Source organism: Saccostrea cucullata, unplaced genomic scaffold, assembly GCF_032062105.1.
Source record: "Saccostrea cucullata isolate Sc308-1 unplaced genomic scaffold, CSIRO_AGI_Scuc_v1 ctg6429, whole genome shotgun sequence".
In the NCBI taxonomy this organism is placed as follows: domain Eukaryota; kingdom Metazoa; phylum Mollusca; class Bivalvia; order Ostreida; family Ostreidae; genus Saccostrea; species Saccostrea cuccullata.
In genome coordinates, this window is record NW_026928565.1 from 752 (window position 1) to 16,327 (window position 15,576).

Below are 15,576 nucleotides of genomic sequence, written 5' to 3' on the forward strand. Positions count from 1 at the left end.
TTTTCGATTTTTTTTTTCTTAAACTATCCTTAAGTAACATATTTGTGATGTAATCCATACCATCAAACCGAAAAATTACGAAAAACAAACAGTTTATAAAAATTCGTATCCCACTATATATATAAAAATAACAAGGTTGCCAACTTCGTCTGTCATCCGAGAGGCACTGCCTAGGATTTTTTTTTAAAAAGTCCTATAAAACGGTACTTACCACTAAAACGGTGATATCACGCCGTGTCCTGAATATTTCCCTCACTGAAATTCTACATGTCACAATAATATACGTTTATTTACTGGGTCAAATGGCAACTTTTTCACCGACAACTTATCGGATTTTGAACTGCTCATACCTTAATGAACGGAAGTGAAAAAATCACGCCACCTATCGCAAGGAAGATAACTCTCCTGCTTAACTGAGAAGTTCCGAATGTACATAGAAACAATGAAAAGGTAAGAGAATTACGAAATGTGTAAACAAAAAGTCCGCGAAAATAGCTTTGTACAATAATAACAATGTTTGACGAAGACCAGGAATTGGCATTCCGTTTATCAAATGGCCATAATTTAATTATAAGTGGCCAGGCAGGTACAGGAAAGACATATCTTATTAAGAACATTGTTAGAAAATATAGAAAAGAAAGAAATGTCGCCATCGTGTGTTCCACGGGCATAGCAGCCACTCATTATGGTGACCTGGGGGCTATCACTCTACACAAGTGGTCGGGAATCGAGGATGGGAGGCATGTCACAGAGGAACTTATCCACCTTGTTCTGTCAGATGAACGTTTTGTTAAAGTTAAAAATAACATTGAAACCACAGAACTTCTTGTTATTGACGAAATATCCATGATAAGTGCCAAAACGTTTAATCAATTAGAAATGCTATGTAGAAATATAAGAAACAATGACCGTTATTTTGGGGGAATGCAAGTTATTCTTGCTGGTGACTTTTATCAGTTACCCCCAGTCGCTAATGAAATTATTGGTGATCCAGGTAACCACTGTTATAAATTACCATGGTTTAATAACTGCTTCCCACATAAAGTGAAATTAAACATTATACATAGACAGAGTGACCCTACTCTTATCAAATGTATAAATGAGCTAGAGATAGGAGATCCGTCTGATGAAAGTGTAGCTTTTCTGAAGTCTTTAGACCGACCACTTCCCAATGAGGAAGAGTGTACTCATCTCTTTGCCCGCAATTATGATGTAGACATTTTCAATTATAACAAATTACAAAATTTACCAGGAGAACTCAAACTGTACAAAGCAACAGATGAAGGATCCAACCACTATTTAAGCAAATTCCTAGCACCCAAAAATTTAGGACTTAAAGTTGGTTGTCCAGTGATGCTTGTCAGAAATTTAAGTGATTCTTTAGTGAATGGCTTATGTGGCACTGTCGTTCAACTCATGTCTGACTCTGTTGATGTGAAATTTGTTTTTGAAAAAAGAAACACTATTGTGACTGTTAAGCCAGTGGTTTTTACAACTTTTGATCCAGTGGATAAGATTACCATAGCAAAAAGAACTCAATTACCATTGAAATTAGCATATGCAATGACTGTGCATAAAGCACAAGGAATGACCTTGAAGAATGTTGTCATTAATTGTGAAAACTGTTATCAGCCAGGGCAAATTGGTGTTGCTGTAGGACGAGCACAGGATGTTGAGGGTCTACGAGTGATAAATTTCAAAAAAACATTATGTCGCAAGCATCCACTCCATGTTACAAAGCTTTATGAAAATTTTACCATAGGCAATGTGCAAAATGATTTGTCTTGCTGTAGGGGAATTAGAAGTGAAGAAACTCAAGACTCTGATGATGATGATGGTGATGATGATGATTTCGACCTTTCAGAAAATAGAAGTATTGATGCAAATTTTGACTCTGACTCTGATTTTTCAGATAGTGAAATTGAGAAATTGGAAATTTTAGACTCTCTTATTGAACAACAAATTATTACTGGAGAGGAGTCATCATCAAATGCAAAGGCAGCCCTAGATTCCGCTTTTTCTGAATTTGTTGGAACGCCTTTGGAAAATGAGATGTTTTCCTTTAAACAAAGAATTCTAGAAAATTTCCAAATCTATCATGATTGGTACCAATTGCAGTCCTCAGTCATTGAAGACATAGGTTTGATGTGTCTACCTGAAGGTGAAAAAACATACTCTGCCAAACAGCAAAATGATTTTTTTGTTAAATTTAATAAATACTTAAGTTCTGATGACTACAGAGACAGCGTAATATCAATGCTTAATATTTATTCAATAACAGACAGTGGACCACAGTTTCAGTTTCTGACAACACTTGTATTTTATCTGGAGAGAAAGTTCTTTGAAGATTTATCAGGGCATCTCAATCTTCAAGATCCTGAATCTATCAAGAGCACTTCAATGTCAGCAGAAGAACTGCCAGCACCTGCAAGAGGGAAAATAAGGTACATTAGTGGATACGTTATAGCAAAACTGAAACACAACTTGTCATTGAAAACAAGAAATTCATTATTTGCGGAGAGAGACAATTCTAAAATATTAGAACTTCAAAGTCAAATGAACATTTTAAATTCATTGTGTATTTCATATGATGAGTTGAAGGATTCGACCAAAGATGTTGGAAGTTTACAAGAAACTAAGAGAAAACAAAATGTAAGAGAAAGTCTTACAAACTTGACTGATCCTGGTTTTGATTTTTTCATGAAACTTGAAACTTTGTGCAGGGAAAAATTGACACACATCAATCTTGTTTATCATGGGAAAAGCCTATTCAACATTGTTATAGATGAACTTAACAAAAACACTGAACTGTTTGAAGTATGGATTGACACTTTAAATAAAAATTATGTTGTTCCATCTGGTGATGAAGAAAACATTGAAAGTATCTTACACTCAATTGTAACTTCTTGTGGAAACTTCATAGAACTCTATCATTCAGTGATTCAGTTATTCTTGAAGGTGGCGTTCAGTCAATTTCGGAGAGACTATCTGTCCTTCCTAAAAAAAGAAAAGGGTAAGGCTCTTCGAAAAAAAGTTGTAGAGAAGAAGTCCAGAAAACCTGTAAAGACATTTAATATGCAGTTTCTATTGGAGGACAAGTCAAAGGACAGAATTAGCTCACACTTGCGGCTAAAATCTGAAGTGGTAATGAATGAAAAATTCCTTTTATCTTTCACGAAAAAGGATTTACTTCTTCTATGCCAAATGTATGAAATTAAGATTTCATCTCAAAAGAAAAAAGAAGATATAACTTTAAATCTTAACAGAGTGATCTTAAACTGTGATTCCATACCTTGTCCAAACAAACTTCCGTCAGATGCATCTTCACGTTCTGTGCCTGAAGTTGAAGATATTCCAGGACCGAGTGGATACGTCCCCCCACAGCCTCCCCCAGCTCCTGTCAGTGTTACTTCTGATTCTTTGCCTTCAGGACTCCCACCTACAAAAATTTCCACAGAATGTCAATCAAGGAAGGGAAAAGGGAAAGGTAAAGGAAAGGGAAAGGGTAAAGGAAAGGGAAAAGGTAAAGGAAGCATCAAGAAGAAGACTCCAGCAGCTAATGTAGATGATCAAGATGAGGACTGCGCAGTATGTAATGGACATTATGTTGACGGTGAGGACTGGATAAGCTGTGATACTTGTAATTTGTGGTACCACAGGAATTGTGCGAATTTACAGGATGAGGAGGAATGGTCTAGTATCAGTCAGCCTGAGGGGATCTATATTTGCCCGCTATGCCAATAAGATGGGTATGTACACTTGTTTGCATGTTTCAATTCATTAATACATGTATGAATTTGATCCTTTTTAAATTATTTTATATGGTTTCAGATATTTGTAATGTACTAAGTTTTTTTCTGTAACTTTTAAATTACATGTAATTTGCCCTTAATGACCTATTCTGTAATTATTCCAATTGTTTGCATCCAAAAAAGTGTACTCTATTTTATTAAAAGTCAAAGTTTTTAATGACAGTAATAACTAATTATTTTGTTGCTGTAATATATCTTTCAAGATTAAAAACTACTTATAAAGTGATTATCTATATGTATTGCATTTAACATATTAAGGAGTGGATTCTCATAGAATATAATTGTTCATCAATAAAAAAAACATGTTTTCTCCAAAAAATATATTATTTTATTTGATTTATATGTTGTCTTACAGGTATATTCCATACCTTTGGTTTAGCATCATGCTGTACTGGTAATTGTGCTCCTTCACCACCACCTACATTGGATTTTCGAGATATCGAAGCTTGCCCAAGAATTACTGAATTAACTGAATGACAATAACCTAGGTAGGTTGGATTAGTATTGGCCCCGTTGTGTAATGTTCTCTGCTGACAGAACATGTTCTCTATCACATCACTGTTGACGCGACTAGGGATGATGGATGCATTGCAAGATTTTAATTTGTACACACACAACTCTTCAAACCCCATAATTGAAGAAATTATATCTTCCCTTGTCTGGTGAGATATGAGATGTTTTTCCTTGTTTTTAATCAATTTATCCTGTTTGATTGTCTGTTCCCACTCAATGAACCATTGCAGTGCATCCTTGTTTTCCTTTAGTCTGTCATCACTGACATCAGTAATTGGTCTAGAGTCTCTGAAGTTCCTTATTAGTGCACTAGTATGGGTCAACATTTCTATTGTTCCATCGAGCTTGTGCCCAGCATCACCTAGACTCTCACGATATAGTTTCATCAAATGCAACATCTCACCGTTTAACACATCTTCAGCTAAATGATTCCTCATTTTACTTTCTGACGTTAAGTAGATATGTTCCTGTGCGAGTTTGTGATGGATAGGAAATGGATTTGTAGAAATATCCCACAGATATGCATCTTTGAAGTGATCCCATTCAATAAATTTGTCCTTGTATTTTAAATGTCTTTTACAGAATCCAGATTTACCACTTTTCGATACATTGTTTCTAATTTTTTTCAACACATGTGAAATGTCCATGATGAAGAATAACTTCTGATTTTCATTCCGAGAGAAAATGTTTTTGAACGAACATGTAATTGGATTTGAAGTATCGAAATTTGGTATCAATATTTTGTACAAGTCTCTATTGCTTTGGGCACCATCTGTACTGATATATTGAATTGTGAACCCATAGGCTGAAAGCATGTTTACAGATTTCCATACAAGTAAATAAAGTTCATGACCTGATGCAGTATGAGATGGAAAATGGGCAAAAGGGAAGCGAAAACCTGTGAAACCTAAAAATACCAATTGCAAAACATGAGTAGCTAGAGTTTTTTCTCTTTTGCCATTTTTCATTTGGTCAAATACTATGGACTCTGGCGTACATTCAGTAAATCCAATTAATTCGATTTCATTATTTCGTTTACGAAATTGTAAATCTGGTTGTATAGACATTTCATCAATTATTAGGCCGCCTTCGTATCCTGCAGGGGGAATATTCTTTAATTTGGCTTCGTTAGCCATCCATTCAAGCATATCGTTTTTAATCCCACCCTCTTGGTGAACAGAGTTCTTGTACTTTCTTAATAAATTCTGAGAGGGTAATTTCAGAAAATTACTGTTTCTCAATTCACTATAACCCCTTGGACTTCTGCAATACAAAGTCAAACACAGCCTTACAATTTCTTTACTCCATCTTCTGCCATTTGGGTTTCGCTCTAAAGCCATTTTTTGGTTCATTAGAAATGTTTGCATTTTCAAGGAACATTCAGGAAAAATTGTTTTGAAAATTGCACTCAAATCATCATGATCAGTTTTTTGCAATATAATCTCATCATTTTCTGTAACTTGTTCTTTGAGTGTAATGTTTTCATCAGAATTTTGGGCCTCACTTTCAGATTTATTCATTTTTGGCTTCTTTTTCAATTTTTTACAGTTTTTACAAGTTGAATATGATGATGCATTTGATGTGCTAAATGGCAGAACTTTGAAACAGTTTCTGGACCTGAATTGAATAATTTCACTATTCTCATCACCAACACTACAAATATGTTCCTGAAAATGGGGTAATTCTTTTCTTTCAATTTTACTCACACCTCTGCAGTATTGAAAATGTCCAATGATTTTAAATAAAGATTTCACAGACTGAGAAGTTGGTAAAAAGTGATGTTGTAAACCTAAATTTTCAGGGTCAATTTTTTTCCCCATCATATTAAGTGAATATTTTCCATCTGACTGTAAATCAATTTCAATCATGGATTTCCTTCCATTTATAATTTCTCCAGTAAAGTGTCCAATTTTTATTTCTTTCAAATTGTTTGTAATCACAAAAAATTCTGGTGGTAATAATGAGGGAATATTTATAAACTCTATTTCAGATTGAGTGGCAGGCTCCATGTTCCATGTAACACCGTAATATCTCATTTTTAATTTGGACCAGTCTTCTGTGGAGCGAATTCTTTTAAATGTGACATTTTTAAATGTTTTTTTAATTACATTACCAATTGCTCTACTGGTTACATCGGATTCATATTTGTTTTTGATGTCCTCTGTGTCAATATATTGACTTTGATTGCCTTCTACTAAATTTTCTAGTACCCAAGATGATAAAGAAATCTTGCTATTCATCCCGGATTGATGTAAAGTCTTATTTCTTAAATTTATACTTTTTTCGATTTTGTAAATATGCGCCAAATTAAACATTTCGTAATTCTCTTACCTTTTCATTGTTTCTATGTACATTCGGAACTTCTCAGTTAAGCAGGAGAGTTATCTTCCTTGCGATAGGTGGCGTGATTTTTTCACTTCCGTTCATTAAGGTATGAGCAGTTCAAAATCCGATAAGTTGTCGGTGAAAAAGTTGCCATTTGACCCAGTAAATAAACGTATATTATTGTGACATGTAGAATTTCAGTGAGGGAAATATTCAGGACACGGCGTGATATCACCGTTTTAGTGGTAAGTACCGTTTTATAGGACTTTTTAAAAAAAAATCCTAGGCAGTGCCTCTCGGATGACAGACGAAGTTGGCAACCTTGTTATTTTTATATATAGTGGGATACGAATTTTTATAAACTGTTTGTTTTTCGTAATTTTTCGGTTTGATGGTATGGATTACATCACAAATATGTTACTTAAGGATAGTTTAAGAAAAAAAAATCGAAAAGGCCCGAGGGTCTATAATGGGGGGGGGGGGGTCCTGTCCTCAAGCACCTGTGCATGTATGCAGTAAAGGCTTGGCTGGCTATAGTAGACAGCTTGTTCCTGAAAGGTTTCTCACATACATGTACTTGTTTTATAAAAAAAACAATTAAATATAGCTTGAAGTTTATTTCTTTTTATATCAAATGACAAGATTTTATAAGTTCGAAATTATTTCAGTCAAACTTTTTCATAATATACCAATATTTTTAGCTATCAGAAAAAAAGCGTGTATGAGCTATTAACCCCTAATTATAGGGGCCAGCCCCTTTTCGTTAATCAAATATGAAAGCTCTCGTAATTACCCACAACTTTTGTGATATATTTCTTACCAAATTATTCTCGGTTTAAAAGTTATTACACAAAAAGTAGCAAAAATTCAAAGAAAAAAAATTACTAAAATTTGCCGTTTTATAGCTTCCAAACTTTAAGAAATCAGCTATATAATTTTATCGTTGTGCACATCTACAATGTATTGGCTACAAGTTCTCCAACTTTCGTGTAAATATCTTATGTCATTTTTGAGATTTTCAGTGGAAACGAGACATCAAAAATTTTCAATTAAAGGGCAATAACTCATAATTAAAGGCATGCATAAAAAAACTGAAAACAGGTTTAAATAGGTTTAACTACAAGCTATCTATCCTGAAAGTTTCATAACGATCAGTCCAAAGGTCTTTGAGAAATCGCCTGTCAAAAGTCGAGCGGGAAAAAAAAAAAGAATAATAAGAAACAATAGAATAACAGTAGGGTCTTCCGAAGGAAGCGGAAGACCCTAACTAGAGCAAAGCTCGTTGCAAAGCAATGAGTGGGTCTTCCTTCCTAGCGATAAGCAAATGATTCAATGTTTCTGTCTAGATTGTCAACTTTGCTAACATTCTCTTTTTCGATTTGTCTCAAAAACCCTTACTTGAATTCTTTAATTTGGTGTGAGCATGAGGTCTAAAGGGTACTCTCTCTAACAGCATTCTTGAAATCGTATCCACAACAGTTTAACTTCCAATATTATGACTTTTGATATCGGATATATCATGTTTGTTGCAATTATGTTTGTGAAACGTGTCATACTACAGAAACATAAGTGTTTTGCTACATTACCATCTTAAAAATGGCTTTAAAATCATTTAATATACAATATAACTAGGTAAATAAAATAAACAAATTATATAATAATTCAAAAAATCCAAATGTATTTACAATAATGATGAACAATCTTCATTAGTTGCAATCAGTAAGTAGAACAATACTTTTATAATAAACGCACAGAAATGTGTTGTGTATGTTTCGAATTTGAAGCTTTCCACCAGCAACTGGTGGTACCTCAATAGGAGTGTAAAATTCTCTGAAAGGTATATTGTGAACATATTACATATGGCTGTGTATTCTTTTTTAGCGGCTTTGGCGGAATGCAGCCATCACTAAATCAAGTACAAAGCTAAAAGTCTTGTACATAAACATAAATAAGAATATCTACGCTAACTTATTCAAAAGTCAATTTCCACCAAATATTGTACAAGCTAAATATAATACATTTACAGCATTAAAGAAACAAATCTCTTTGAAGGTATTGCCCTGCATAAGAACAATTTGAATCCCCTACACTAAGGATGCTCTGTGCCAAGTTTCACTTTGGTTCTGGAAAATGATATTGTGAAATTTCAGACAATGATGATAATGGATAAAATTATGTTTTTAAAAAATTTACTGGTTCCTTTAGCTCAGATGGGCTAATAAGTATGCAAAAGGCACAGTTTTGGAGTTGACATTGAAATGCGACTGGACATCTCTTCAATCTTGTTTTAGAAAACTACATGTACATGCCCTATGTACTGAATTCCTTGGAATCATACACATGTTTATGCCTTTAATTAGTTGTATGTGCCAAAATAACAATTTTTTTTACATTATACTGTAAAAAATACACATACATGTATTACAAGATCTTATATTCCTGCTGAAGACAGAGGATCTATCTTAATCATTAGAATAAGTAAGTCTAAACTTTGAAAGGGAAGACCTTAATAAAGAGGTCAACATGCTACACAAACAAAATATTATTATATTTAAAAATAACATTTATTCCAATGTAATTACTGGTACATGTATTTCTGTTACAAAAACTATTTCACTTGAAAGACTGAGAGCAATTGATATGTTCATATTTGTGGATTTATGTTGTCAAATCAAAATTTAAAAATGATACACAGTGTGTTTAAAAATTGTCTTCACAAACCAAAACTTGACTTATTTTCACTATGCTGTTTATTCCATGTCACATCCAAACAGTTGATCTTCTGGCAAATCATGGTCATGTTTGGTATCAAAATTCAGTATTCAGATGAGTCACACCTATCCAAAAGAAATTGAAATTTTTTAATTTATAATTCTTTTACTAATAAAAAGTGCAATTCATGAGATTATAAATTAGATTATCAAATTGAGAGATAAGATATTGTCACATTTTCTGTGTATAATTTGTAAATTTTAATGTACTCTTTCATCAATTAAAAGAAGTTTACACCAATTAAGGCAGTCATTTATGCTATCCCCTAATAAGACAACATACAAGTGCAAAGTAATCATGCACTAGTGGGTTTAGGATAATGTGCTAGAGTATTTATGACAACATACTAGCACGAGGTGACAATGTGCTAGCATGTACGTCAGTGATAATATGCCAGCACACTGAATCCAACAGGCAGTGAAGCTAACACTCAACAGATTGTTTAAAGTTGTGTTTGCATGATATTTTGTTTTGTGTTAACACAGCAGCGTGTTGTTTAAAGCTGCATTGGAGTGGCAGTCTGTTGAAATTAACATGCTAACACACTGCAACTTCACATCATTGGAACACCATAATTTTAAAACTGACAAACCAATATCTTATGATTACTAACTAGGTAATTGCAACTGTAAATGCTGATTTCATGGTGACAATAATACCGGTAATTGACTGTATATCTGAGAACTGATCAATTATAATAAGGCGTGTCCAGATAGGGCCACTTGCTAAAGCTCAATAGCACTTTCATAAAAGCGTGCCATCTTACCGACACAAAAGACGCCATTAGGCTATCAAACAGCTTGCCATCACAACACTGAAAAACACTTTCGCACTAACACAAGTTCGCACCACACGCTGTCACACTAACACACAACACACTGTCACGCTAATACAATTTCACACAACAAAATATCAGGCTAACACGAGTTCACACAACACACTATCATGCTAACACGAATTCACAAACACGCTGTCTCGCTAACACAAGTTCACACAACACGCTGTCTCGCTAACACAAGTTTTACACAACACGCAGTCTCGCTAATACGAGTTCATACAACACACTGTCTAGCTAACACAAGTACACGCAACACACTGTCACGCTTAGATGAATTCACACAACACACTGTCACGCTAACATGAGTTTACACAACACGCAGCCTCACTAACACGCGTTTACACAATACACTGTCACGCTAACACGAGTTTACACAATACACTGTCACGCTAACACAAAGTCACAAAACAGGCTGTCTCACTATTCACTAACACAAGTTCGCACCAAATGCTGTTGCGATAACACACTGTCATCCTAATACCATTTCACACATCACACTGTCATTCTAATACCATTTCACACAACACACTGTCAGGCTAACACGAGTTCACACAACACACTGTCACGCTAACACGAATTCTCAAAACAGGCTGTCTCACTATTCACTAACACAAGTTCGCACCAAACGCTGTTGCGATAACACACTGTCATCCTAATACCATTTCACACAACACACTGTCATCCTAATACCATTTCACACAACACACTGTCAGGCTAACACGAGTTCACACAACACACTGTTACGCTAACACAAATTCAAAAAACATGCAATATCGCTAACACGAGTTCACATAACACGCAGTCTGGCTAACACGAGTTCACACAATATGCAATCTGGCTAACACGAGTTCACACAACACACTATCTCTCTAACACCAGTTCACACGACAAATTTTCAGGATAACAAGTTCACACAACACACTGTCACGCTAACATGAATTCACACAACATGCTGTCTCGTTAATAAGAATACACACAACACGCTGTCTCGCTAACATGAGTTTACACAACAGGCAGTTTCGCTAACACGAGTTTACACAACACGAAGTCTCACTAACACCAGTTTACACAACACGAAGTCTGGCTAATACAAGTTCAATCAACACTCTGTCTAGCTAACATGAGTTTACACAACACACTGTCACACTTACACTTTATACACGATTTTACACAACACGCTGTCCCGCTAACACGAGTTTACGCAACACATTGTCAAGCTAACAAGAATTCACACAACCCACTGTCAGGCTAACACAATTAAGTTCACAAAACACACTGCCTTGCTAACACAAATTCATACAACACACTGTCTCGCTAACACAAGTTCACACAACACACTCACATTGCTGAGTTTAAAGTAAAGGTCTACCCTAATTTGAAGTGGTTTAAAACTAACATATCTCTATATTAGTAAAAAGCTTCAAATTTAAGACAAAAACATTTATGCAGTAATGTTCCTTAACATGCATCTGGCATATAAAATGAATGAGACCTTAAAAACCTCACAGTACATGTTTACTAAGCTAATTAAAGGTCTAAATTGATGCTATTCAACAAAATATATCAACATCTCTAAGTATGTGAATGAGTGAAATTCTCAAATAAATATTATAAATCAAAGTATCAATAAGAAGCTGAACCTTACGTCGCAGGTTCCAATCCCATTGCTAAATGCTTTAGACAGGTTACTCCTATGAGACTGCATAAACCAAGATTCTGTGTCACGGTAGGTGTTAGCACAAAATGGATCTCATACTTCTTAAAGGCAATAAGTGCTGAGTACAAGTCTATATTTGCAGCTAATACCATCCCAAGTGGTGGCACCATGAAATGACTGAAAAATGTATGATTAAGGCAAATAAACAAACATTTAACCATTACAGCAGTCTTATCAAACAAAAAAAGCAAACTTTCTATTATTACAATTTTTTTAAGCAAATTTCTTTTGCAATTTAACTGAGCAATATTTGTTCTTTTTTTGTCAGTAAAGTATGATATTAAATAATTAAGACTTTTTGAGAACATCTATTTATAGCGAGTCCAGACAGCAGCACAAATCCCTGCCCATAATGCGAGCTCTTATGATAAGACCTTGGCAAAAGAAGATTGTGACTTGCACATTGCTCCACACAATTTTTCCGCAGTATACTTTGGACACACAGTGCTTAGCTTCTTTAACATGTTTAAGCTACATTCAAAATTCATTTCTATTTAATTTGAATTAGCTATCCTTACTCATGTTCATGTGGAGCTAATGGGAAGTAATTTAACGAGCAGTGAATTCATTCGAATTAAACATTTGAATAAACTTTCAGTGTGAACATTGAGCATGGATGCACCAAATGTCAAATGCGGCTTGACAAGCACAATCTAAATTAAAACTAAATAAGTATCTGCCCTCACCCTTACAGTCACACTGTCAATATATAATTAGTTGAATATATTCTGTAACATTAAGTGCAGTTTGAATTATAGAGTATGATCACTATGATAGATAGTAGGACTGTTGAAATTACATCCTCAAATTTAAAAAAAATAAAATATAAAGCTGTGGGGATTTACAAGGCAAACAGAGAGCGTCTGAACTGTAAAACAGATAATATATCGGTGTGTCTGTGTATTTCTAATAACATCCATGTACGTCACTGTCATGTAATCAGTAGTGTAAATTTTAAGTAATAAAAATATTCTAACCTTCATTCCAATGGTCCAAGCCAATCATACATTAAAATGTCGCCGTCAGCTCTTTCATCACTCGATACAATTATCACTGGGGAATCCGAAGCAGAGTCAAGAGTGTTCATCCTTGTTAATGTGACAGTCAGAATTTCCTCGTAAACAATTCACACAAGATTCTTAGAATATATGAATCGGGATAATTCTGCTTAGAATAATGTTCCAGAGAAGTGACAAAGTACTTCGTAGCTCCAGATTAAATGAGTGTGCATGTCTACAAACGGATTCTTTGTGAGAAAATGTTCAACTTCACAAATCATTCTATTTTCAGTTTGTAAACCATGACAATGTGTCCGACGTCGACTCGAAGGGGCACACTAAAACAGGGATATACTAGAGACCTGATATTTACCTGACGTTTTAATTTTTAATTAAATGGTAATATTGAGTATTTTAAATTACTTATGTACAGACTTTATGACTTCGAGGCATATGCTATACAAAAATTCAATTGTTTGGAACATTTACAGACAAATTTGAATCAGGTCAAATAAGTGTTTAGTACATCGCGTCTTTAGTACCTTCCTATTTCCCACAATGCCGCGCGTTGTTTACAAACAAGCGCGAAAAAATCCTCTAAACTAGGTACTAATTATTGTTGTGTACATCATCACATTTTAAAATTATTTGAATAAAAAGAAAACAAAGAAACACCGAATCAAAACTATATCTTTTAGATGCATCAACTAAAAATGTGCACATGTATGCAGTAAAGGCTTGGCTGGCTATAGTAGATAACTTGTTCCTGAAAGGTTTCTCACATACATGTACTTGTTTTATATAAAAAACAATTAAATATAGCTGGAAGTTTATTTCTTTTTATATCAAATGACAAGATTTTATAAGTTCGAAATTATTTCAGTCAAACTTTTTCATAATATACCAATATTTTTAGCTATCAGAAAAAAACGTGTATGAGCTATTAACCCCTAATTATAGGGGCCAGCCCCTTTTCATTAATCTAATATGAAAGCTCTCGTAATTACACACAACTTTTGTTATATATTTCTTACCAAATTATTCTCGGTTCAAAAGTTATTACACAAAAAGTAGCAAAAATTCAAGAAAAAAAATTACTAAAATTTGCCGTTTTATAGCTTCCAAACTTTAGAAAATCAGCTTATAATTTTATCGTTGTGCACATCTACAATGTATTGGCTACAAGTTCTCCAACTTTCGTGTAAATATCTTACGTCGTTCTTGAGATTTTTAGTGGAAACGAGACATCAAAATTATCAATTAAAGGGCAATAACTCACAATTAAAGGCATGCATCAAAAAATTGAAAACAGGTGTAAATAGGTTTAATTACAAGGTATCTAACCTGAAAGTTTCATAAAAATCAGTCCAAAGGTCTTTGAGAAATCGCCTGTCAAAAATCGAGCGGGAAAAAAAATAAAATAATAATAAGAAACAGTAGAATAACAGTAGGGTCTTCCGAAGGAAGCGGAAGACCCTAATAATCTTAATCATCAGAATCAGTAGAAGGTCTTCCGTTGGAAACGGAAGACCTTAATAATCTTAATCTTCAGAATCAGTAGAAGGTCTTCCGTTGGAAACGGAAGACCTTAACTAGAGCCGAGCTCGTTGCAAAGCAACGAGTAGGTCTTCCGTTGGAGCTGTGGGCAGGAAGTACAGACCTTGGGTCAAGGTCACTGCACTTTCTTATGTCAACAACATTTCTTCCCAGCATGAGCCTCCAGTAAATTTTAATTATTAAGTTATGCTTAAACATTTTTTTCTTTGTCAGTGACCTTGATTTGCCAGAAAGACATTTGATCAGGGTCATGACAAAACCTCCAATTATAAGTGATGTATGTTTCAAGTAAGAGCCTCCAATGATTTTCATTTACTAATTCATAACGTAGTAAAGAAAATATTTCTTCTGTCAGTGACATTGATCTTAACAGAATAACCTTGGCTCTGTGTCAAGACAAAACACCTTTTAGTGATTAGAAGTTCATATCCCTGACAGGAATTTTACAACTTTTCTGTCATTGGCCGATGAACATGTTTGAAATTTGCATTATCTCGCACCATTTTGTCACAGGTCAGAAAAACAACATTGAGGTATTTTAAAACATCACCGGATATTAATATTCGAACAACATGGAGTTTCTATTTATGAAAGATAGACGGGGTTGAAAGTCCTTTCCATAATACGTATTTTAGGGTAATAGCTTTACTTTCAATAAAAATAAACTCAAAAGTCCACAAATAAAATATCTTTCCTCATTTATTTCAAAGTTTGGGTAAAGGGGTGAGGAGCATGGGGATGTCATGATGTATACGTAATACATTCGAGGTTATTATTCTGTTAGACAGGAAGACCCATGGAGTTGTGATTTGCTGATCATGATCTATTTTAAAACACGTTGACAAACCGAAACCACATGGTTTTATACACGTTATTCAATCAATTTATTCATAATTATTTTCCATGAAGGAAGAAAGGATAAAAGATTAAAGAAAATTCCCGATGTACAATAGCATCCGTGCATGGACTTCATTTTAATACTACATAATGATATTGTGCTTGAAGTTGAATAAAATCATCAAATAAATTAAATTTAAATAGGAA

General features: G+C 34.2%; 1 protein-coding gene and 2 long non-coding RNA genes across 3 annotated transcripts; 1 reads left to right on the top strand and 2 right to left on the bottom strand.

Moving 5' to 3' along the window:
* Positions 1–513: 513 nt before the first annotated feature.
* Positions 514–2,165, top strand: LOC134277980 (uncharacterized). The gene is made up of 2 exons (XM_062760287.1): positions 514–2,054; positions 2,162–2,165. Exons 1-2 carry the CDS (start codon positions 514–516, stop codon positions 2,163–2,165), a joined length of 1,545 nt encoding a protein of 514 aa, XP_062616271.1.
* An 81-nt stretch (positions 2,166–2,246) lies between these two features.
* LOC134277978 (uncharacterized) lies at positions 2,247–3,679 on the bottom strand. The gene is made up of 3 exons (XR_009994359.1): positions 3,293–3,679; positions 2,891–2,997; positions 2,247–2,425 (listed from the first exon to the last, which is right to left on the bottom strand). It is a non-coding gene; the product is annotated as an uncharacterized LOC134277978 (long non-coding RNA).
* A 3,565-nt stretch (positions 3,680–7,244) lies between these two features.
* Positions 7,245–14,790, bottom strand: LOC134277979 (uncharacterized). Its single transcript, XR_009994360.1, has 3 exons — positions 12,955–14,790; positions 11,906–12,094; positions 7,245–9,487 (listed from the first exon to the last, which is right to left on the bottom strand). It is a non-coding gene; the product is annotated as an uncharacterized LOC134277979 (long non-coding RNA).
* Positions 14,791–15,576: the final 786 nt, after the last annotated feature.

Coding starts and splice junctions, on each gene's coding strand:
- LOC134277980 (XM_062760287.1), top strand. CDS start 514: ATGTTTGACGAAGACCAGGAATTGGCATTCCGTTTATCAAATGGCCAT.